Consider the following 26,554-nt stretch of genomic DNA (forward strand, 5'->3'; position numbering starts at 1 on the left):
CTGGAGCTTTTCCTTATTGGTCAAATTTTACTTAGGTTCTCTCCTTGGTGTCCCCATTACCCTTGTTACATTTATTACCAAGTAGATTACTTTTAATGCCATATTTTAATTCCCTAGTAACTTTTTACATCCTCTATGAAGCTAGAAGGTCAATGAGAGCAGAGGCTGTGCCTATATCATTTTTAGATCAACATTTCTTAAACACATATTATGATCCTGATGTTCTATTAACATTCTCAACAGCCCTATGAGATAGGTACTATTATTAACCTTGTTTAACAGAGAGAAACCTGAGGCACAGAGAGACTAACTACCTTGCTCTGAATCACACAGCTAATAGACTGAGCTGAGATTTCAACTCAGGTGGTCTGGCTCCAGTACCCTCAGCCTTAACAGCTATGAAGCTTCCTATATTATTTATCATTCCATATCCAGTGCCTAGCTAAGTGCCAGACATAGAATACGGGCTCAAAATAGATGTGTGGATTACACATTAAAAGCAATGTAGTCTTCTCAACTACTAGAGTTATGATAGCCTAATCAGAGAATTGTCTCCTATAAGAAAGGAGGTGTGAAGAAGCCAAAAAGAGTAGAGAGGGGGTTAAGTGAGTAGGGAAATTGGCAAGTTTCAATGCATCAGGATCGTGTAGTGACAATACAAGGAGACACTGTAAAGGAAAGAGCTGAAATCACTAATCACTTCTGTTTTATTGGAGTATAATTGCTTTACACTGTTGTGTTAGTTTCTGCTGGACAGCAATCTGAATCAGCTATTATGCATACATATATCCCCTCCCCTTTCCACCCCCAGCCCCTATCCCATCCCTCTAGGTTATCACAGAGCACACCCAGCTAAAGCTCTGCTATACAGCAGCCTCCCACTAGCTACTTGTCTTCCACATTGTAGTGTATTGGGGAGAGCAACACTAACCACTTCTACAGGCATGACTGCATGAAACTATTTAGCTTCTTTTTAACTTATAAACAAACCATCTTTGAAAATAAATGTTCATGCTAACCTAGAACTCAGGAATGATACAAGCAGCAAAATAAGCAGGTTCAGTGTGGTGAGAATCCATTTGAGCTGTGTTGACGTCTGTCACAAACATGGAGGGTAGGACAAGAGTTTGCGTACGAGTGACATTTTATCAGAATGACAGTCACCCATGCGAAGCATTTATCTGCCGTGATATAGTGACTGGTGTGTGGAACTGAAGAAATGTTTCAGTAAAGAAAACGTTTCAGTATAATCACAAAGATGTCATACAGACCTTCTAAATAAGTAGATTGTACCTAATCTATGGGGAAAGAAAGTCTTAGGACCAAGCACTGGGCATGTATAAGGAATGAACACATCCAGAGCAGTGGGGACATTGAACAAATCTGGGTGTACAGGAAAGTAGCCTAAACAAATTCCTGTGCTTTTAGCAAGTAGGAAGCAATTTATTCTCCATGATTAGATTTAATGTCTTGATTAATAGTAATATGTCTTCCTTCTTCCTGGTAATATTTATAATTAACTGTGGGTTTTGGGTTACTTCTTTTTAGAGTGTCCAAGAGGTTACTGCAGAAATGGTGGGACTTGTGTGGTGGAGAAAAATGGTCCATTGTGTCGGTAAGAATAATTGCCTTTTTAAAATTTTTTAAACATTTATTATAGTCATCTTGTTTTTCTTGAGGCTGATCTAAGAGAATATAATGAACATGTTGTTATTAAGGTAAAAACAGTGAATAATGGCAGTATTTGTCCATTTGAGTGTGAGAAAGGAATATTTGATATTTAGGAAAATATCAATGATTTCACATGATTTTATATCTCTCAGAATTTATTTTATATTGTATGGGATATATAGTTTTAATAATATTCATTATTTCTCTTTTTTAATTTTTGTATCAGATTATAAAAAGATTTCATATAGATATCATGTTATTTCAGATAAACTTAGTGTCTGTATTTCCTATCTCCCTTTTTGTTTCATGTTCTATATTTTTCTTTTCTAACAAGACAAGAATAAAATTAATTCATAAGTAAAACCTTTTTCTGGTTTATTCAATGGATGTTTATGAGTAGATAAAGTTAAGGTACAGATAAGGAATATATTTACATAGTTAAAGCAAAAATATTCAGAAACAGTTCTTGTGATTTCTGCTGGGAATTATTTATATTGCCTATCAAAGATGGCTTAAATTTTTGTCTCTCACCCTTTAGGGAATATCATTGAAAACAGTTTCATAAATTCTAAAGGAAATGATGCATATTCCAATATATTTGTGTTTATGATTTTTTATTCTAACAGACCAGTGTATATATTACTTTGCTTATTAGAGAAATGGTTTCAGGTTGACACTCAAGTCATAACAAAGCACACAAAAGTATTAATATCTGGAAAAACTCATTAATAGTTGTTTAAATTCTTCTATCCTTCTGAGTCAACACTCATATTTTAGAAAAATTCATTTATCACTTTAAAAGACAGCAAACACATCTACCAAGGAGAACAACAAAAAATTTTATGATGAAATACTACACTATTTTAACATTGTTGAAACAGAAATATTAATGTGTTTCTCAAAGTTTTTGGCTCTCAAATTCACTACATAATTTAACTCACAACATCTTAGCAAAATTATACTTTTCCCTGTATCAGTTTCCATGGAAATTAGCTTTCTACAAACTATGACTTCATGGAAATACAGGATACATATTACTAATTTCTGAAAATCTTGTGGAAGAAATTGAGAAAGATGGCATAAATATTTATTGAACATCAGCTGAGTGGGTAATGTTTAGTATCAACTGTTTACAATAAGGAGGTTCCAGTTTTTCTCTTTTCTAACCCTGATGGTTAGACAAAAGCTCCCAACTGTAGTTAGTCTCAGCTGAGCAAGCAGAGTTTTGCGTTCTTGGCAACATCCTCATGTGCTTAAATAAACTTTAACATTTGAAATCCAGATGGTGATGTTTGAAACTTGTTTCTCTCAAGTGAGGAAACTCTGATGTGGGGGGAGAAGATATGACAAGAGAATTGAGAGAGAGCTAAACTAAAGAAAGAAATTAATGCAGCAAAATGTATTGAGTTAGCCCAAAACTTTGTTCGGATTTTTCACAAGATCTTATGGAAAAAACCCGCATGAAGTTTTTGGTCAATGCAATATAAAGGAATTCACTGACTGGAAAGCCAATGAAATATTTTATTATGTTACTTTGCATAATAAATAATACTTTTCAAATAGCTAGCTAACTGTAATTACCATCAATATAAACAACTGGTCTGAGGGCTCTCTGCTTCATAGGGGTGAAAAATATGACTTTCAAACATTTTTCTCATAGTATAATATGGTAGCCTTTTTATTCAGTTTTATTTCTTTAAATGGTGAACTGCAGAAGAGACACGTGTATTGTAATAAAGTTTTTTAAAAGCATAAAATAGTGTATGAAGCAAAAGTAGAAATCCCAATACCTAAATTCTCCTCTTGAGTAGTATGGGTTATATCCACATGGCTTTCTTTTCACACACACACACACACAAGCACACATGTATTTCTTACAGAAATGTGAATTACACTTTACAATACATGATGTACTGTGTATGTGGGTTTTCTTTACGTCTCTTCACGAAATGCCATGCTGTTCTTCTGCATCCGTCAGCATAGCTCTAGGTCTGCCACTTACTGGTTGTGTATTATTGGGTGAATCCGCTAATCTGACTGTGTTTCAGCTTCTTCTTTGTTAAAATGGAGAAAAAAAGTGCACTCATAGAGCCTCCTAGAGCCGTTAAGAGATTTAAAGGGGTTAATATACGTAAGACATTCTGCACAAAGCCTGACACATAAGACATGATAGGAATGCTACCCATTATTATTACTATGCCACTATTTTATACTGTGTAGTATATAGTATTCAATATATGGGCTTGTCATAATTTAGTTAACCCCATTAATCCTATTACTGGTTGTTTTGTTCTTAAACATTTTGTTTCACAGTTATATTGCAATACCCATCCTTTGACTTGTTCTTGTACATTTCCTTACTTTAAGCATAATGTGTCTTTCTGTAATGCCAAATAACAACGTAAATTATTTCTAATGGCACTTCGTGTCGATTCATTTCCAGTTAAATTTAGCATCCAGTTCATTTGTCACATACAGATATTCATTTTTGGATATAAGGTTAAATGAAGACAGCTTTAGAATACAGTTTTAGAGTAACTCTAGGGTACTGTGGAAAGGTGTTGGCTTTATATCAAGCCCTATTTTCTCATTCCCAAGATTGGGAATTCATTGTCATTCTTATCCAAATAAATAAGGACAGAAGTCCAAAGCCCAATTCTCATTCAGGCCACTGTGGATACAAGAATTTCATGGTTTCCTGAGGAAACTTGTCAGAAAAGCCTTTGAACTTCTCTTGGAATCTGTGAGAAAGGACCTTCAGGCTTAATCTACAATCCCAGAGGAAAGAGACTTTATAAGGTCATTCATATTGCTAGGAGCTTGTAATTATTCACAAGAGTAGAAGCTACAAGGTGAATCATGGTTTCCCATTACTTGAGAAACACTAATAGCTTGGAATGTTCAATGACTTAGGAAGCAAACCATGAGCCAAAAGATTCTTCACCTGGGGAGGCTTGATTATTATATTATTTCAATATACTAGCATGTTTATTAGAAAAAAGAGTGAGCTATGTAATATAAATTCCAAGTTAATATGGAGGGCAGGAAAGAAGTTACAAGAAAGAAAAGAAAATCAAGTTAGCCAGGCTAAGAAAGAGAAATAGGAAACAGCATTAAATTTAAAGTACTTATACAATTATATACATATACAGAAGTTTACTATATACATATTTATTTCATATATATTTTTATTGTATAAACATTATATGTTATATTTTTATTTCACATATATTTAATTTTAAACAAAAATATATTTAGAAGACGAACTGAAAAAAGGCAGGAAAAAAACAATTTGACAAATGAGTACAAAAATACACAGTGGTAACTTTAATATCAAAACCCCACAAAATTATAGTATAAGCACATTTTTAAAAGGTTATATTGCTAAATTAAAATGATACATTCTAAAAGTTACAACAGACAAAAATCCCTATGAAGCAAATGACCTAGTAACAAAATACAGAAAGCAGCAGTTTCTAGATACCCAAAAGAAAAAAAAAAAAAAAAAAGGATGACAAAAGAAAATAAACACCTTTTTGGAAATTTTGAATACCATTTCTAGGAAGCCCTTAGGTGAGAAATGCATTTTAACCTGGAATTTTAAAAGACAATAAAAATGATAATTTCTCTTTTCTCATCTTCTCTCCGTGTCAGCATGTGAGAGTGAATCACAGTTTTTCTTCATCTGGTTTCTGAGATATCGCTGGCCATCACTCTCACTTTGCTCTACTAGTTCCTTCTCCTTTTGGTAATACTGGAATGCCCCAGTACTCAGGGCTTGAAAGCCTTCTCTTTTCTGCCTACTTTCACTTACCATATGATCTCATCTAAGCTTGGGTTAATTTATTGGCTTTGAATAGTGTATTAGCAGTTCAAACCTATCCTACCAAATTCCACTTTCTTAAATTCAGCTGCCAAGAAGACATCAGACTTCATCTGGATATCTAATAGGCATCACAAATATAACATGTCCTAAAAGATCTTTTGCCTCAACAGGGCATCTTCTCTTTCTCCACGCTTTGCACACATTGTTACCTCTGCCTCAAGTTTTCTTTTTCTGCCTTATTTTCCCAAAGGATGCTTTTTAATACTTAAGATCCAATATAAATGGCATTTTCTTTGGATATCCTTTCCCATACCAACCAAGTAAAATGACTCAATGCTCCTTCTATGCTCCTCTATTGACTCTATAAGTATGTTATTTTACAAGTCTTTGTTTTACTTCGTTACCTATTTAAAACCTATCCATCCTATTAAGAAATACATTTCCAATGTAATTTCATTTTTTAATGACCATCAAAGTTTGCTTTTCCCAATTTTTGTTAGTTTTATATATAAGAATAAAATCTTAGTTATGATCACAGACAGTTTTAAAAAAATAAATTACATATTTGTTGCAGAAAAGTTTGAAAACAAAGCTTTGTGATATAAAAAAGTTTGCAATATGAAGAGTAAAAATCAGTTGGAAAGGAAAATCAAAATATTAGTTCAGTGAGGAAAAGGAGCTATTAAAAATTCTAACCATTAAAGGCAAACTTCTTCATGTATATTTTGTTGGAAGATAATGTGTATCCGGGGCTTCCCTCATAGCTAAGTTGGTAAGGAAGTGGCCTGCAATTCAGGCCACCTGGATTCAATTCCTGGGTTGGGAAGATCCCCTGGAAAAGGAAATGGCAACCAGCTCCAGTATTCTTGCCTAGAGAATCGCCATGGACAGAAGAGCCTTGTAGGCTACAGTCCATGAGGTCGCCGAGAGTCAGACACAACTTAGGGACTAAACCACCACCAATGTGTATCCAGTGATATTTACACATCAATGACAACATTTGATAAAGTGCTCTAAGAGTTTTATTTTTACTAGCCTGGAGAGTATATAATTTGAAATTGCTTAAAGTTAAGATTAAAAAAATAATAATAACTTTGACTTAAAGGAAATTCAAAAATTTTCAAAAATTCTTTTAGAGAGTGTGGGCAAAAATTTTGAAGACCAAAATAGCAAATAAAGGTCATGTTTTTGTACCTTTTCATCAGTTCAGTTCAGTCACTCAGTCATGTCTGACTCTTTGTGACCCCACGGACTGCGGCATCCAAAGCCTGTCCATCGCCAACTCCCAGAGTTTACTCAATCTCATGTCCATTGAGTCGGTGATGCCATCCAACCATCTCATTCTCTGTTGTCCCCTTCTCCTGCCTTCAATCTTTCCCAGCATCAGGGTCTTTTCCAATGAGTGAGTTCTTCAAATCAGGTGGCCAAAGTACTGGAGTTTCAGCTTTAGCATCATTCCTTCCAATGAATATTCAGGACTGATCTCCTTTAGGATGGACTGGTTGGATCTCCTTGCAGTCCAAGGGACTCTCAAGAGTCTTCTCCAACACCACAGTTCAAAAGCATCAATTCTTTGGTGCTCAGCTTTCTTTATAGTCCAACTCTCACATCCATATATGACTACTAGAGAAATCATAGCTTTGACTAGACAGACCTTTATTGGCAAAGTAATGTCTCTGCTTTTTAATATGCTATCTAGGTTGGTCATAACTCTTCTTCCAAGGAGCAGGTGTCTTAATTTCATGGCTGCAGTCACCATCTGCAGTGATTTTCGAGCCCCAAGAAATAAGTCTCTCATGGTCTCCACTGTTTCCCCATCTATTTCCCATGAAGTGATGGCACCAGATGCCATGATCTTAGTTTTCTGAATGTTGAGCTTGAAGCCAGATTTTTCACTCTTCTCTTTCACTTTCATCAAGAGGCTTTTTAGTTCCTCTTCACTTTCTGCCATAAGGGTGGTGTCATCTGCATATCTGAGGTTATTGATACTTCTCCTGGCAATCTTGATTCTAGCTTGTGCTTCATCCACCCCAGCATTTCTCATGATGTACTCTGCATATAAGTTAAATAAGCAGGGTGACAATATACAGCCTTGACATACTCCTTTCCCTATTTGGGACCAGTCTGTCGTTCCATGTCCAGTTCTAACTGTTACTCCCTGACCTGCACACAGATTTCTCAAGTGGCAGGTCAGGTGGTCTGGTGTTCCCATCTCTTTAAGAATTTTCCAGAGTTTGTTGTATATCTTTTCATGACTAGTACCAAATTCATACCTGATGTTATAAGAGCTATTTGTGTAATATACTGAATGAAGGATGAACAAATGGATGTACATGCAAAGTTCTGGAGTTTCAGTGAAAAAATATCAATACTTTTAAATATGTTCTTAAGTTATTGAGGTGAGCATATACAGTCAAATCGCTCAGTCATGACCCTTTGGGACCCAGGCCCCTCCATCCATGGGATTTTCCAGGCAAGAATACTAGAGTGGGTTGCCATTTCCTTCTCCAGGGGATCTTCCCAACCCAAGGATCAAACCCAGGTCTCCTGCACTGCAGGCAGACTCTACCATCTGAACCACCAGGGAAGCCCAGGTGAGCATATGGTCTCACCAAAACTCAGACTGTCAACCACAAAGGAATTATTGAATGTTTTCTAAGTAGACTGCAAGAAGAATATTGAGTGAGCCTATGATGTGCTCATTATACTAAAAAGTAATGACTCTCCAGTTTATAGGACAGAATGGATATCAATAAAGATAAATATCACCCATTAAAGAAACTCTACTTTGCTATAATGACAGAAGAGGGTGCTCTTAAACTAGAAATCTTATAAACTACCTCAAATCCACAACCCTAGGCTTTAAATGAAGAGTAAATGCAATTTTCATACCTACAAAGCTGTTTAAAAGTTTAAACAGTTTCATACCTGTTTAAAAGTTTACCTTATGAACACGATTCTTCCCACAAAAAAGAAAAAGAAGAGGAGGAGTAAGGGGAAGGAAGGAAGGAAAGAAGAAAAAACAAGTAATATGAAGCAGAATACTCGATGATCTCAACCAAGCACCTCCATCCATGGAATTTTCCAGGCAAGAGTACTGGAGTGGGTTCCCATTGCCTTCTCCTAAATATTGTCATTAAAAAATAAAAATTAAAAAAAAAAAACCATTTAGAGATAAGTGGAAAAAAATCTTTATTGAGAAAGACAAAACCAAAGTACAAATGGACAACACAACAGTAAGAATCAAATTACTGATTGAACTCAGGAAAGAAATTTAAAAAGAAAAACTAAATTATAATTCTCTCAAAGGAGGATATATTCAAATTAAATTTATTAAGGAATTTTGAACAAAAGTGAGAAAATAACCAAGGGAATGAAAGTGGGATGAAGTAAAAAGAACTGAAGAGAAAGTAAGTGAAGTGGAAGACAAAAATCATTCATGTACAGCTGACGCTTGAACAACATGGATTTGAAGTACATCCAAGTTACATGCAGATTACAAATTCACTTATATACAGATTTTTGAAAAACATATGTACTACAGTATACCACATTTCATGACTGGTTGGATCTGGGAATGTGGAACTTCAGATACAGCAGGTCAGCTGTAAATTTATACACAAATTTTCAACTGTGCAGGGGTTGGCATCCCTATAACTCAAGTTGTTCAAAGATCAACTACGTTTGAGTCCCTAAGGAAGGAAATCAAAACAATAGAACAGAATTAATATTTAAAACTATCATCCAAGAAACTCAGAAATGAAAGAAGACCTGAATTTACATAATGAAATGATGAACAGCTGTTAAGATGACAGTTTGTCAGCAACCTGGGAAATTTGACACAAACCCAGCATTTCCAAGATATATGCTAGTAAAACCTTAGGCTCTAAATCAAAGGAAAATATTCTCATTACCTGTAGGGAAAAAGACCAAATAATAAGGAAAAGGGATTAGTCAAGCATTAGACTTCTGAAATCAGAGAGACAAAGAAACCTATTAGGATTTTCTCCAGAATTAAAAAAAAAAAAAATCTTTGACAAAATTTAATATCCATTCCTGATTTATTTTAAAAAGCCTTAAGGAACATATGAATTGGTATCCAATTCATGCTTTCTTAATGTGATAATAAATTCTTATTTTAAATTTTGAATCAATTCTTTATTTATAAATTCAGTATCCTAATTGAGAATCACACAAGGCTTTTTCATTAAGATGTCAGGAACAAGGAAATTTGACCACTATCTTCACTGACATTTAAATTTGTATGGGAGATAGTAGCAATTTAATTGGACCAAAACCAAAAGGAAAACAGCAGCCTAAGAACTAGAAAAGAACTTAAATTATTATGACAGTAAACCTGGAAAACCTTAGAAAATTAATCATAAATAAAATTCAAAAATTGAAAACAATTCCATAAGTAAGTTTGGAGGATATAAAATTAGCATTCAGAAATCAATAGTCAACATACACAAAATCAGGGAAAATAGAAAAGGAAACTCTATTCATAACAAAAACAAAAAGATAAAATATTTAGGAATAAATTTAGTAAAGTAAAAAGCAAATACATATGATAAAATCAATCCCGCAATCTTGAACAGATAAAAAGACATTTTCCTTCTCTGTGTAGCTGACTCAACATCTTAAAGGACTTTGGTCCCTAGGCCAGTCTATGAATTTTATACAACCCTACAAAAATATCCACAGATTGGGGTAAATAATTTGATAATAAAGTTCATATGGGAAAATAAACATAGAATTAGCTAGTTAACTATTGAAAAAAGCTACTAGACGCTGAGTAGACCGACTAGTACAAAGATAGCAAAGTCCTTATTATTAAAGCAGGGTAGTACCGGAAATTGAGTAGACTTTATAGACATTTTAGACTAACAGAATAAAAAGTCTAGAAATGCATTTAACTGCATATGAAAACTTAGTAAATATTAATGACAGTATCTCAGTCTCAGAACAGGATGGACTTTCAAGCAGTGTTGGGGCAACTTCGTAGCTATTTGGAAAACAGATAAAAATTAAAACTATACCTCACACCATATACAAATAAAAATAAACTTCAGGTAGATCAGAGTTCAAAGTGAAACCATGGATATACGAGGGTGATTTTTAAAACCAGTTACACACATGGTAAATTTCTCTATAATCTGGATATAAGAAAAAAAACAGGTCCAAATACAATAGAATATAATACTGATAAATTTGACTATATAAAAATGTGGTTAGAAGGAATATTTTGCATGTTATAAAAAAGTACCATATGCAACATCAAAAGACACCTGTCAATCTGAGAGAAAATGTATCATATATCTCAGGAAAATGAAAATTTGCCTAATACTTAAGTATTTTAAAATATGGCCAAAGCCTAAACATCATATTAAAAATAGACCATGATTAGTTAAAATATGCAAAATTATGCTTAAATATATGAAGAAACCTCAACTTCATTCATGAGATCAAGATAAAACCATACTAAGGTGCTATTCTCTGCCTCTCTGATGAGCAACATATTCTGTTGGTAAGAAAGTGAAGAAACAAGCACTTTGCTAGGGGAAATGCAGATCAGTATAATTTTTATAGAAATGAACTTGGCAGTATATAGCAAAACTACATATGCATTTACTTCTTGAACCTAAGAATTCCACTTCTAAAATTTATACTCTTGGTACAATTCCAGCACTATGAGAATGCATGTCCACAAAGTTACTCACTGTAAGCATTTTTTATAATTTCAAAATACTGGAAACAACATAAATGCTGACATATAGGAGAGTGGCAGAATAAACAATGGTACATTCACACAACAGATACAATTGGAATGTAGAACAGCTAAGGGGTGTCCCTTCTACCAGATGTGGGACAAGTGTTGCCTGGGGCAGGCTAAAGGAAAATGAGAATATATAGTCATAGTTGCTAGAATTATCACATGGCTTTTCTTTCATTTGATTCAAATGTTAAAAATCAGGTGTCTTACTGTCACATGTCAGGTACCTCTTAAGTGTCTGATATGACTTTGGCCTTCACATAAACCTATACGGTAGATGATATTGCATCTAATTTGACAGGTAAGGAGAAGAGATCATGAAACTGAGTAATTTTCCTAAAGACAAAGGGCAAGAAAGTGGTGGAGTTAAGACTTAAACCATAGTCTTCTGGCCAGTGTCTGTACTCCTAAGTTATCAACCTTTGTGATATGTTGCCTCTTTGGATATTTGACTAGGTGACTCATGAGTCTTTTTTAAAATTTTATTTTAATTAGTTAATAAATTTATTTGACTGCACTGGGTCTCAGCATGTGGGACCTTTAGCTGTTGTATATGGGATCTAGTTGCCTGACCAGGGATCAAACCTGGGCCACCAACATTGAGAGCTCAGAGTCTGAGCCACTGGACCACCAGGAAAGTCTTCAGTTCAGTTCAGTCGCTCAGTCATGTCCGACTGTTTGTGACCCCATGAATCCCAGCACTCCAGGCCTCCCTGTCCATCACCAACTCCCGGAGTTCACTCAGACTCACGTCCATCGAGTCAGTGATGCCATCCAGCCATCTCATCCTCTGTCATCCCCTTCTCCTCCTGCCCCCAATCCCTCCCAGCATCAGAGTCTTTTCCAATGAGTCAACTCTTCTCATGAGGTGGCCAAAGTACTGGAGTTTCAGCTTTAGCATCATTCCTTCCAAAGAACACCCAGGACTGATCTCCTTCAGAATGGACTGGTTGGATGTCCTTGCAGTACAAGGGACTCTCAAGAGTCTTCTCCAACACCACAGTTCAAAAGCATCAATTCTTTGGCGCTCAGCCTTCTTCACAGTCCAACTCTCACATCCATCAATGACCACAGGAAAAACCATAGCCTTGGTGACTCATGAATCTATAATTGCCAGGTTCATCGAGTATAGATTTGACTCAAATGTCTGAAGGAATTATAAAACTAAGTTTTATTTGCATTTGGATGTTTTCTGTTCTTTAACATATTGTGCACTTCTATTCTTACAAGTTTTCATGTTCCTTTCTGCCCATTTTCCACTTTCTCGTCTTGACTACCTGAAAAACTCCAGTTTAATTTTTTATGCCCCAACTTGTAGAAACTCCTCTCTATTTCCATGAACCCACATGCATATGAGCCATATCCTGTAGGAAGTATACAAAAGAGGGCAGGAATTTGACCCTAAAACCAGGTCAACCTGGGCTTGGGTATGAACTCCATCCACCATTGACTAACTCCATGACTTTGAATAAAGAAAGTGAAAGTGAAGTCGCTCAGTCCTGTCCGACTCTTTACGACCCTGTGGACTGTAGCCCACCAGGCTCCTCCATCCATGGAATTCTCCAGGCAAGAATACTGGAGTGGGTTCCCATTGCCTTCTCCAGGGGAATCTTCCTGACCCAGGGTTCGAACCCTGGTCTCCCACATTTCAGGCAGACGCTTTAACCTCTGAGCCACCAGGGAAGCTCATGACTTTGAAAATAAATTACCTCATTTTTTTTCTAAAGAGAAGGGGAAATGAACATTCACTGAGAAACCAACATTTTCTGCCCATGATGGAGCTATGAGTTGAAAAGAGCTTCTGTATTGCTGAATATATATACTTCATAATTGTTTTATTGACTTAAGAACACTTTTTAAAACGTATCTAAGTGGGAAGCACTGGTAATCTATTTGCCAGTTTCTTATTTAACATCATTGAAATCATCTCCATAGCAACCAACAACAATTCTTTACTGGTGGAAAATAGAACAAATTATCAAAATTTAAGATCATGGCCTCTTTTTTTTTTTTTTTTCCAAACAGAGTACTGAAGTGCTAAGGACTAACAAATATATTTATAATAACATTTGAATGCTTTGTAAATGAAAATTATTTCAAAATTTCAAGAAGTCAATTTAAAAAGAGAGCATTCAGATGTTTTCTGTGTAGCAAGCTTAAGGCCATGCAGTTGCTTTTCTTTTCATATTTATTAATAACACATGAAGAGACCACTTGATGGGAAAATGTAAGTCACCAAAATAGGCCCAAACAGAGATATTAAAGTTGATTATATTAAATGATATAGTAGATATTTTATGTCAAAGATGTAGTTCCTCTCCTCCAAAAACTTAAATGTGTATATCTATTTTAAAAACTGAAAGTATTTTCCCTGGAAGCCAGGAATAGGAAAAAAAAGAAAAAAAAGTGAGTCTGAGATTATTCTATTTGCTCGAGGTTTGAGTGAAGGAACAGCAAAAAGAAGTAAAAATTAAACATGTTTAAAAAGAAGAAACACAAATATTGCAGATACAGCCTAGGAAAGTCAAGCAAATTAACTGTGACACTATTAGAATAATAAAAAGGGCTCAGCAAGGTAGATAGATACAAGATAAAAATGCAAGACTAATTAAATTTCCCTTTCACCAGTAAGAACAATAATTAAACAAGATAATTAGAAAAAGAGCTCCATTCTGAAATAGTGTTATTATTATATATACAGGCCTACACTTAAATGATGAAGTTCCACATAAAGAGAACTGCATATACAAATGAAGGATACTCAAAGACCTAATCAAAGGAATAAGAAAAGAAAACAAAGTTACTTTCTAGAATTAGCAATATTCAATAATATAAAAATTATAATTAACAAAGGACACTTTTAGTGTTTTAGATTTTGTTTGTTTTTGAAGTAGACCAATGGCTCTTAATGTTCACTAGAAAAAGAAATATAATATTTAAAGACAAAATTAAGGATTTCTATTTGTTGTACTTGATATTAAAGCTTGCTATAGGTTCTTGGTAATAAATATTGTGGAGAAGGGACAGAAACCAAAAAACAAACTATTGGGACGGAATGAAGAGTCTACTAATAGGTTGGTATAGCTATACGGAATTAATGTAAACCAGTGGCATTTCAAGTTGATGCGGGTAGATGGGTTGGACTATGTAATAATTGGTGTTAGGACTGTTGGTTAGCCATTTATTTTAAAATATTAATTGTTATTGACATTATACCTGAAACTAATCTGAGTATAATGAACTAATCCCAGATTTGTTAAAGGTATAAATAGGGAAAACTTATAATTAAACAAAATATACAATCAGAGAATATTTTAAAATCTTGAAGAATGGAAGTCATTTATAAGTTTATTAGCAACCATAAGTGGAGAAGGCAATGGCACCCCACTCCAGTACTTTTGTCTGGAAAATCGCATGGACAGAGGAGCCTGGTAGGGTGCAGTCCATGGGGTCACTGGGAATTGGACATGACTAAGCAACTTCACTTTCACTTTTCACTTTCATGCATTGGAGAAGGAAATGGCACCGCACTCCAGTATTCTTGCCTGGAGAATCCCAGGGATGGGGGAGCCTGGTAGGCTGCCGTCTATGGGGTCACACAGAGTTGGACACGACTGAAGCAACTTAGCAGCAGCAGCAGCAACAACCATAAGAGAAAAGATGAACAGGTTTGGAAATTTGACCACCTGGATGGTTCCTAAACAAAAATAAAACTGCAGTAATGGTGAAAGATACAATAGCAGGCCACAAGAAAGATATGCAGTGAATACCATAGATGGAGATTAGCTATAATATATGTAGTAATAGACAAAGATTATTCACAAAAAAAAGGAATATAAATGTTCAACACATACCAGAAAAAGACTCAACACTCATTAATAAAAAAGTACAAATTTAAACCTTTTAAACTTTGGTTTAGCCTATCAAAGTAACACAAAAATTTTAGTAATATCTACCATTTTAGTAGATAGTACTAGATAGATAGTAGATAGTACTAGAAGACAGTACTACTCCTGTCTACTAATATCTACTAGAAGGTAGAAATACTTACCCTATTTTATACAGATTATGGGAATATAACTTGTATATTTAGGAAATTATACATACAACATTTAGGAAAAGAAACTTGTAGGAAAGACAAAGTGGTAATATCCATTCAAGATTTTTAATATCCATATTCCTTAAAGGAGATCAGTCCTGGGATTTCTTTGGAAGGACTGATGCTAAAGCTAAAACTCCAAAACTTTGGCCACCTCATGCGAAGAGTTGACTCATTGGAAAAGACTCTGATGGTGGGAGGGATTGGGGGCAGGAGGAGAAGGGGATGACAGAGGATGAGATGTCTGGATGGCATCACTGACTCAATGGACATGAGTTTGGGTGAACTCTGGGAGTTTGTGACGGACAGGGAGGCCTGGCGTGCTGTGATTCATGGGGTTGCAAGGAGTCGGACACGACTGAGTGACTGAACTGAACTGAGTTCTTAAACTCAGCCATCTCAATCCTAGGACTCCAGCCCACTGTCATATTAACAAAAAAATATAGATAAGTGTTGAGTTGGCTATTTTGCCAGTACGATTTTGAAAACATTTTTTTAATTAAATATAAATCCTGACAGAAAAGTATCTTTGTTGTTAGGTAAAAATGTGCAGATTCCAAAATAATATGTGTATTAAAGTCCTATGTGAGGGAGGGCTGGCAGAAAGTATGTGAAAATACAAAACAAGTGTTTATGGCAACATGAGCATCAACACATTCAGGGTTGTCAGTGACCTCTGTAGAAGGAGACTGGCTCTGGAGAAAAGGACAATTTCATATTTTAGTTTCTGTATTTTTATTTTAACAAGAACTGTTCTTGTAGCTCAGAAATGCATTTTTTTTTCCAAAAAAATCTTTAAAATGGTTGCAATGTTTCAAAAAGAATAACACCTTTTACAGTAAAAGGCAGAGCCAACTGGCTGCTTTTAACAGCAACTCCGTGATGAGACGTGCTTGTCTCTGAGTTTTCCTCCCCCGTTGTCAGAAAGCATTACACACTTTCTGCCTTGTGCCGAGTCAGACAGACCAGGCAGGCCAGGAATGCGACTGACGATGAAACAAATAACCTCTCTCACCAAGCCTCCCTCCCTCCCTCCTCGAGCTCCATTCTCCTCTGATCACATATGCCCAGAGAATCATGAAAATCAAAAGCCCAGTAATACCTCATTTTCCCTCTCTGACTCTTTCCCAGAAAGCAAGCCTTGTGAAGTGTTGGGCCACTTAATTGTCCAGTTGTTTTTAGACTCCCCCTGCCAGCCTGTAAACTTTCACAGCTGACTACAGCATTGCTTTCACAATCTGATGCAACTGCCTTCTGAATGACCTGTGGTGTGGACTCATCCCGAAAGGGTGCCCTCCAAAGAAGCACATGGCCCAGATTTTGTTCACTGGTCATTGCTGACAGAGATTTGTGATCCAGACATTTTCCAAAGTGTCTGGTCTGACCTGACTGTTAAGCAGATATTTCTCTTCTCCTGGAAGAAAAGTGGTGGGTTATTTCTGGGGCAGGATCTACCGTGCCAAAGGACTGGCTTTAAAAGACAGAACAAGAGATAGCTGTCTATATTGTGAGGATCAGGGTCTTGAAAAAGCTCAGTGCTTCACCAGTCCTAACACAGCTGCGTCAGAAAATGTTTCCTCTGCATCGACACAGTTTTTACTTTCTCACTTTTCCTAGCCTATGCACACCAGTGCTTTAACGAGGTCGTGGTGGATTGGAAGTGACATCCGTTCTTTCTTTGCCAAGCTTGGTGTGTGTGCACGTGTCCAGTGCAGTCTCCTGAATGGGAGAGAGGTGCTGAGACCTGAGCTTCAAAGAATGCTGGCAAAAAGTCATTCCTTTGACGGAATTTCACAATTTCCCAAACCAGGCTCCCTAGTGGCACTGGAACTGCAAGCCTTCCAGCTCTGCCCTGATCCTACATAGCTTTTCTTCCTGCTCAGCCAGCATGAGCTTAACTATGTCAAGAGTAGACTCCTTTGTGCTGTTGCTAGGTGGCTGATCTCTGCCTTACAGAAGCAGAATCTACCAAATGAGGTAGAACTTTTTGAACTTGTCCCTCTTCCTAGTGAAATGTTGACACATCTGAGTAGTTCAGCGCATTTTAATTTTGGAACCTCCGTGGGACTTTTCTTATCCTCTGAAAGCCCTGGTTTATGTGTCTTATTGCCTTAATCTGCTGTCCATCTGTAACTCTGAGATGTAGGGCATCCCTTTGTATTCTTCAGAGAAAGTCTTTGTTTATTTTCCTTGTTTGCACCAGGAGGAAGAAAGAGGTAATGGAACTTGTTTATGTCTATAAGTTTAGGATTAAATGACCTCTATTCATGATCAGTGGCTAGATTTTATATAAGCTATAAATCTATAAGGCTGTATTATCCTTCTGTTTACTGTGTATTGAAACATGAAGGTATTGTGAGTCAGATGTATGAAAACTAGAAAAAGCAACACACAATATGGAAAAAATAACTTGATGCAAAATATGATATTGTCGAACTTCTTGCCTTTTCATTCCCTCTGTGTGCCATGACTGACCACAAAAATAGATTGCAGTAAATACCACAGGTGGAGAAAAAAAAAGTTAAAGGAGAGAACAGGCATTTTGGTATTGAGAGAAATTTATCCCTTTTGAATTTATTGCCTGAGGATTCAACATGGAAACATATAAGATCATTTCATAGCAAAACTTGTGTTTTAGTGTCACCACTATCTGAAAATGTAGAGGACTGAAGTAGCATGCTTCGGAGTATATATGGGGAATTCTAAGTTTGGAATAAGAATATTTTCTAATAATTACTTTTTCATTTTGTAGATAAAACTGAAAAATACTGTTCTCTTGTTAGAGTGTCAGAATGAGAATGTGTTTCATTTGAATGAAGACTTCAACATAGAAACTGAGGCTTTATATATATTATTCTTTTCCATTTGTTGGAACTAAAAAAGATATTATAAGAATTTTCTCTGTAACAATGTAAATTATAATGTGTTGCCTTTTCCTATTGGTTATGGAGGGATACAAGTTATATATATATAAAGATATATGTTGATAGATGATATGTAATATATTCTTTTTATGTTATTTTTTTTTCACTAGGACAAATCACCCTAGGGGACAACTGTGTATCCATACTGACAAGTATTTTGCCTATATTTTTGTTTGTTTTTATGGTAATGTACCACAATATATAAAACTTAATCATTTATTGAAGGTCAAGTATATGAAGTAGTGTGAGGTATAAGAAAAGGAAGAATGGATTTAGAATTAGATCTGCCTGACTACCCTTCATAATTGTGGGTATAGTGGTATTAGGAGCCTATCAGAAAAGACAAATCCAGATGGCTAAAATAACAAAACTTCCAAGAATACTTGCTTTAATGAAGGCATTGGCAAGGTGGAAGGAATGACCAGGGATGGTGAGACTCCTGGAGACTAGCAGCAGTAGAAAGACTACTTGGAGCAGACATGGATACCCAGTTCCCAGTGAGAGCTGGAACGGTGGGGAGGGGACCTCATAGCAGGAGTGGGAGTTGAGGAAGCAGCTGCCTGTCAGAGAAACTGGAGGAAACAAACATAAAATGTATCCGAATTCTTCATTCTCCCCACCCTTCCAACTCCAGCTTCTGTCTCCCTTTGGCTGAACCCAACAGAAAGCCAACCAAGGACCACAGATAAGGATGTCATCCATAGTGGTTCTTCACAGATAAGGGCACAGAAGCGAGTGATCTGTAGAGTGTTATGATATCTAGAGACATTAAAAAAAATAGAATATTAGGAAAGCAATATTGAAAGAAAACAGGTGCTGAGAATATTTTTGATTTGAGTAAAATTATGACTTCAAATGTACCACACAAAGTACTGTACACATATGAAAAACAAAACAAAAAACCCCCCAGTCCACTGCTTAATGTGTCATAGACAAATTGCAGGATTTTAGGGAAAAGAGACTATTTTTAAAGCATTTGGAAGAAAAGAAACACACAGTACTTATAAAGTTTTAGCAATTAAACTGACCATGGACTTGTCTCAGGACAGCACATGACAACAGAGGGAAAATACTGAGGGAACATCATTGTCAAATTGAAATTTCATGCTCTGGCAAACTCTTTAAGACAAAGGCTGAGTGAAATAAAGATATGGTCAGAGGAATATTTATTATCCATAGGCTTTCTAATAAAAGAGAAGCTTTCTCTGGTGGTCCAGTGGTTAAGAATCTGCCTGCCAATACAAGGGACAAGGGTTCAATCCCTGGTCTGGCAAGACAGCACATGCCTTGAGGCAGCTAAGCCCATGTGCCACAACTACTGAAGCCTGTGCGTCTAGAGCCTTTGCTCCACAAGGGAAGCCACTGCAGTGAGAAGCCTGGGCACTGCAGCTACAGAGTAACCCCCACTCTCTGCAACTAGAGAAAAGCTGATGCAGAACAATGAAAACCCAGTGCAATCAAAAATAAATAAATAACAAATAATTCCTTGGTACGTACTTAAACAAAGAGAAAACTTTATCCCAAAGGAAAAGTGTAGATGTACAACACAATGGTGATTCAAGAAGTTGGTAAACCCTTCTATAAATTTATTAGCTATTACCTCTAAAAACAATAGAAGTAGAAAACCCATCCTACTAACTTTATGAGTACGTGTGTGCTCAGTTGCTATGTCTGATTCTTTGCTACCCAATGGACTGTAGCCCACCAGGCTCCTTTGTCCATAGGATGTTTCCAGGCAAGAATTCTGGATTGAGTTGCTATTTTCTCCTCCAAGGGCTCTTCCTGACCCAGGGGTCGAACCTGAACCTCCTGTGTCTTCTGCTAATAAACAAGGGCAAAGCAGAGAAAGTGTAGAGAAGGTTTACTTCTAAACACAAAAGTGAAACTGAATACATCAATTGTTAGCAGATAAAGTACCTTATTCTTAACGAGGTTCAAGAGCTTGCCGCTGTGCTAGTAGTGGTGAGAAAACTGTATATCAGGTCAACCTAGTTCCAGATCCAGAGTCAAAGGGGAGTCATTGATGGCTTATAACCACATTAGTCATATGGGCAAAATTCTGTTTTCAGAAGGTTAATGTCCCATTTCCTTTCCAGAAATAAACAAATCAGCAAACTTACCCAGCTACATGCCAAGGTGGGTACATGGGGTGAAGTCATAATACTGGTATGCCAAGACAAAATCTCCAAAACAAGTTTGAGATCACTTTCCCAGAGAGAAATCACTTGGTATGAGAAAGACCACATCACAAACAGATGGAAGAATTCAGGAGAGAAGGCAAAAAAACCTTTTAGTCCTAAAGGAAATTTTAGTCAACAAAAGGAATATCAAGGATCTATATACTAAATGTTTAAACAAAGGCAGTGAATAAAGTCCTATATGCCAAAGGATACTTTTCCTTCTATTGATTTCTTTCCATGGATCATGAAAATACGTGAAGTGTGTAAAAGCCACAGGACAAAAAGTTGGGTGACGATGATAATGGAGAAAATACTTAAAGAGATTAATCATGCAAGTTACATGGGTGAGATGGGGGAGGGGAGAGAGGCCCAACAGAGAGAGGATCTATATATAATTATGACTGATTCATGTTGTTGTACAGCAGAAATCAACATAACATTGTAAAGCAAGTTTCCTCCAATTAAAAAATAAATTTAAAAAAAGCCAGGTACAGGGAAAAAAAAAAGGTACAGGTACACCATTCATCTAAAAGTCAAGTGATACTGCACTAAGGGAATAGCAGAAAATTCATCTTAGAAAAGAGATTTTTAGAACTAATTAATCAAATATGAGTGATGGATAATAAGCAAGAGTGAAAGTTTACCCTAACCCTTTTTAGCAACTTGGAAAGTGGTGGTACAGTAAACTGGAACTTGAGTGTCTAGAAGAGTTGTTTTCAAGAGAAGAGAACTAATATTCTATTAAACTCTTCAGAAAGTATATATCCAGCTACTTCAGGAATGTGAACCAAATAATCCTTCACCAGAACTAGGGTTTGTTTGCAATTATTATGGCATTTTTTTTTTTAGCCTTTGCTCTTAGATTCCGAAGAGGTCACCTCCCACAAAAGATTGTCTGTGGAAGCTGAGTGTTTGGCAGGAGTCCTAGAAAAGGAAGCCCAGACTCAAACCATAAGAAACATGTCAGCAAACAGTTTAACTTCCTTTTTGTCATGAGGATGACCAGAGTAACAGGAAGGGTAGGGTTTTTTAAACTATTATTATTTATTCTTCTTTACTGAAGCCTCATGAAAACGAAATTCTTAAACTTTGTTTTATCTGAGTAGGAAAAAAAAAAAATCATTCCAAACTCATACAGTGTACAACCATACACAAAGTAAAAGTTAGGAAGTCAAGGGGAGGAATGGTCCAGAAGTTCAAATATAGAAGTGAATACACTGTCAAAAATGTGTGACATTGTTCTCTTAAAAAAAAAAAAATGTGTAGCAAAGAAAAAAATTTAGTCTTCATACTGTACTTTTTGGGCTTCCCTGGTAGCTTGGCTGGTGAAGAATAATCTGCAATGCAGGAGACCCCAGTTTGATTCCTGTGTCAGGAAGATCCCCTGGAGAAGGGACAGACTACCCAGTATTCTTGGGCTTCCCTGGTGGCTCAGATGGTAAAGAATCTGCCTGCAATGAGGCAGACCTGGGTTTGATCCCTCGGTTGGGAAGATCCCCTGGAGGAGGGCGTGGCAGCAGTAATTCTTGCCTGAAGACTTCCTGTGGACAAAAGAGCCTGGCAGGCTACAGTTCATGGGGTTGCAAAGAGTTGGACAGGACTAAGCACAGCACAGCACTGTGCTTTTATTTTAGAAAAACTTCTATCACATCACCAAATAGACTTCAGTGGTACATAGATGATTGAAACTCATGTGCCCATTTGTCTGTAGGACACTGGCAGGATGTAGTCATCTCTGTATAGTCTTCATTAGAACAGTGGCTGAAATGAAGTAGTTCAAATTCAACAAGCACATCTCTTTGATCCCTGTAAGAATCCTGTAAAATAACTCTGTCCACCATACAAGCTTTCTCCAGCTCTCACCATACATTTTGACAAAGATGCAAAAATAAATAACACTTCAAAATTGAGTTTGATCCTCCACAGTATCCCTGAAGGGATCACTGAAATCTCAGTGTTCCAGTCCTGGAGTGTACAGGAACCTAAGCACACAGCTCTAGTCTTCCATCATAAAATCCATGTGAGAAATGGCAGATACAAATTATTTCACTGGCAGAAGGCATTAAATAAGAAAGTATGAACATACCACAATCAAACATTAGTATTTTCTCTGATCGTATTTGCAATGTATATACCTCTGGCCAGCAGCTAACCACCACATCACTTTCAGATAACTTGTATGGTTTTAACTCAGCAAGACAGTATATAGTTTGAGTCACCATTAACTAAACCTAGAATTTCTTTTCCTCCAGAGTCAATGTATGCTTTTGTGTCTATATATCATAGAGAAGAACATATGGGATTTTTTTTTTTTCAAGGGTGGTAGTAGTGGAGATGGAGGTTATTTTCACAGTAGAACTGGGCCAATTGAATGAAACCAGCTCAAGTCACCTCCTCTCCTTTCAAGTCAAATGTATTACACTAACTCCCCATTCCAATCCCAAAGAAAGGCAATGCCAAAGAATGCTCAAACTACTGCACAATTGCACTCATCTCACATGCTAGTAAAGTAATGTTCAAAATTCTCCAAGCCAGGCTTCAGCAATACGTGAACCGTTCACTTCCAGATGTTCAAGCTGGTTTCAGAAAAGACAGAGGAACCAGAGATCAAATTGCCAACATCCGCTGGACCATGGAAAAAGCAAAAGAGTTCCAGAAAAACATCTATTTCTGCTTTATTGACTATGTCGAAGCCTTTGACTGTGTGGATCACAATCAACTGTGGAAAATTCTGAAAGAGATGGGGATACCAGACCATCTGACCTGCTTCTTGAGAAACCTGTGTGCAGGTCAGGAAGCAACAGTTAGAAATGGACGTGGAAGAACAGACTGGTTTCAAATAGGAAAAGGAGTACGTCAAGGCTGTATATTGTCACCCTGTTTATTTAACTTCTACGCAGAGTACATCATGAGAAATGCTGGGCTGGAAGAAACACAAGCTGGAATCAAGATTGCCGGGAGAAATATTAATAACCTCAGATATGCAGATGACACCACCCTTATAGCAGAAAGTGAAGAGGAACTAAAAAGCCTCCTGATGAAAGTGAAAGAGGAGAGTGAAAAAGCTGGCTTAAACCTCAACATTCAGAAAACAAAGATCATGGCATCTGGTGCCATCACTTCATGGGAAATAGATGGGGAAACAGTAGAAACGGTGTCAGACTTTGTGTTTTTGGGCTCCCAAATCACTGCAGATGGTGCCTGCAGCCATGAAATTAAAAGATGCTTACTCCTTGGAAGGAAAGTTATGACCAACCTAGATAGCGTATTCAAAAGCAGAGACATTATTTTGCCAACAAAGGTCCATTTAGTCAAGGCTATGGTTTTTCCAGGGGTCGTGTATGGATGTAAGAGTTGGACTGTGAAGAAAGCTGAGCACTGAAGAATTGATGCTTTTGAACTGCGGTGTTGGAGAAGACTCTTGACAGTCCCTTGGACTGCAAGGACATCCAACCAGTCCATTCTGAAGGAGATCAACTGTGGGATTTCTTTGGAAGGAATGATGCTAAAGCTGAAACTCTGGCCTTTGGCCACCTCATGTGAAGAGTTAACTCATTGGAAAAGACTCTGATGCTGGGAGGCATTGGGGGCAGAAGGAGAAGGGTACGACAGAGGATGAGATGTCTGGATGGCATCACTGACTCAATGGACATGAGCTTGAGTGAACTCCAGGAGTTGGTGATGGACAGGGAGGCTACAATTCATGGGGTCACAAAGAGTCAGACACGACTGAGCAACTGAACTGAACTGAACTGAGGCTATATGTGATAATACTACTCTCGCAGTATGCCATCCCCTCCTCCCCTCACTGTGTCTACAGGTCTGTTCTCTGTGTCTGTGTCTCTATTCCTGTTCTGCAAATAGGCTCATCGGTACCATTTTTCTAGATTTCATATCACCCTACACTTGGAATTTGGTGCTGGTGATACATCATGGGTATTCTCACTGGTAGTGCTGGGGATTTCATCAGTTGTTAGTTTCTGGAGCTATTAAGGACAGAGTCAAGGGACAAAGAAGGTGATTAAATAGTTAATCCCACTAGGGGACTGCAAGTGGAAAAAATATGGGAAACCCATGTAAGTTAATGGTTACTCAGGAAAGCACGTTTGCTTAGCTACAAAACCAAGCAGGCTTGCATAGCAACAGTAGCATGCAACAGGAGTATGAGACACGCCCCCAAACAAAAACCAATGATAGCACGAGGCCCACATCCTTCTCAGTGAGCTCAATAAGTTAGGACACACGCTCTGCACACATAAAAAACAATTTGTGGAGCTAGCTTGACTATGTAGTGACAGGAAGACTCCCCTGCCCAATCTGGAGGAGAAACTGATGGTGGAAACATGGCATCTAATCAAGAAAGACAAAGAAGGTCCTCTCCCTCTCCCCTCTCTTCCTTTGATTATAAAAATGTGACCCACTAAGTTCTCAGGACACAGCATCCTCTCAGCTACTGTGTGTAAGCTTCTCAAGTGTCCTAATAAAAAACTTCTTATCACTTTTTGGGCTCCAAAATCACTGCAGATGGTCCCTGCAGCCATGAAATTAAAAGACACTTACTCCTTGGAGGAAAAGTTATGGCCAACCTAGACAGCATATTCAAAAGCAGAGACATTACTTTGCCAACAAAGGTCCATCTTGTCAAGGCTATGGTTTTTCCAGTGGTCTTGTATGGATGTGAGAGTTGGACTGTGAAGAAAGCTGAGTGCCAAAGAATTGATGCTTTTGAACTGTGGTGTTGGAGAAGGCTCTTGAGAGTCCCTTCGACTGCAAGATCCAACCAGTCCATTCTGAAGATCAGTCCTGGGATTCCTTTGGAGGGAATGATGCTGAAGCTGAAACTCCAGTACTTTGGCCACCTCATGAGAAGAGCTGACTCATTGGAAAAGACTCTGATGCTGGGAGGGATTGGAGGCAGGAGGAGAAGGGGACGACAGAGAATGAGATGGCTGGATGGCATCACTGACTCGATGGACGTGAGTCTGAGTGAACTCCGGGAGTTGGTGATGGACAGGGAGGCCTAATGTGCTGCGATTCATGGGGTCTCAAAGAGTCAGACACGACTGAGCAACTGAACTGAACTGAACTCCCCATTGAATGTTATGCCCACAAGGGGATACTGCTTCATTGTATTCTTCTCTTCAGCTGCTATTTCCTGAGGTCCCATTGCAGTATCCCATGGACAGAGGCGCCTGGTGGGCTGCAGTCCATGGGGTCGCTGGGAATCAGACACGACTGACTTTCACGCATTCGAGAAGGAAATGGCAACCCACTCCAGTGTTCTTGCCTGCAGAATCCCAGGGACGGGGGAGCCTGGTGGGCTGCCATCTATGGGGTCACACAGAGTTGGACACGACTGAAGTGACTTAGCAGCAGCAGCAGCAGGGTGTTTCCAATCCTGAGAAAGAAAAAGGAGGAGAAAAAGTCTTTTTCATTTATTTCAGTAGATAAATGGGTATGGGGTCTTTCAAAAACCTCAATGGAAACTTAACACAACATTTTTAAAATTTCCTCTCTACCCTAACCATATTCTGTATCATATACTTTATGGATTCTCATACACTAGACTATTTTGAAAAATGTATCTAGCAGCATCTAATTCTAATTTGTATCTCTCTGGGTCACTGCTACTCTGTGGTTAAAAAGTTCCTCTCATTTTGTTTCTTGAACCTATCTCGTTTCCTCCTTTCTCCTTTCTACTCAATCCAGAAATAACTGTTTCGTGGTATTACATAACAAAAGAGCTGAGAGGCGGCAATTATATAATCATTTTTTGTTTTTCAAATGAAAAGGAAAAAATACAAAAATGGAACTTGTCCGAATAATGGAGTTCGTCTTTGAAAAAAATTAGCACTATGCAAGTTTTGTTTTGTTTTCATATCCAACTAGAAATCATCTAGAAATTGCTTTCTAATCATGTTGTTATCCTCTTAATGCCATCTGTGTTTTTTACTCTTGGACATTCATTTTTACTAATGGTCCCAAAGGAAGATTAAAAATAGGTTTAAAAAAGGGGTAAAAGCTAAAATGATTGGATTTAAAAATCCCAAAGGTATATTTATAATAAATTTATCACATTTA

The 26,554-nt window shown here is 37.2% G+C and overlaps 1 protein-coding gene across 1 annotated transcript in view; it reads left to right on the plus strand.

Moving 5' to 3' along the window:
* Window positions 1-26,554, plus strand: part of MALRD1 (MAM and LDL receptor class A domain containing 1) — a 603,405-nt gene that overhangs the window by 494,855 nt on the left and 81,996 nt on the right. Inside the window, exon 37 of the mRNA XM_052651192.1 lies at window positions 1,549-1,615. Within this exon, the coding sequence (XP_052507152.1) occupies window positions 1,549-1,615 (67 nt within the window). The remainder of the gene's footprint in view (window positions 1-1,548; window positions 1,616-26,554) is intronic.

The sequence above is a fragment of the Budorcas taxicolor genome, chromosome 13, assembly GCF_023091745.1.
Source record: "Budorcas taxicolor isolate Tak-1 chromosome 13, Takin1.1, whole genome shotgun sequence".
Taxonomy (NCBI): domain Eukaryota; kingdom Metazoa; phylum Chordata; class Mammalia; order Artiodactyla; family Bovidae; genus Budorcas; species Budorcas taxicolor.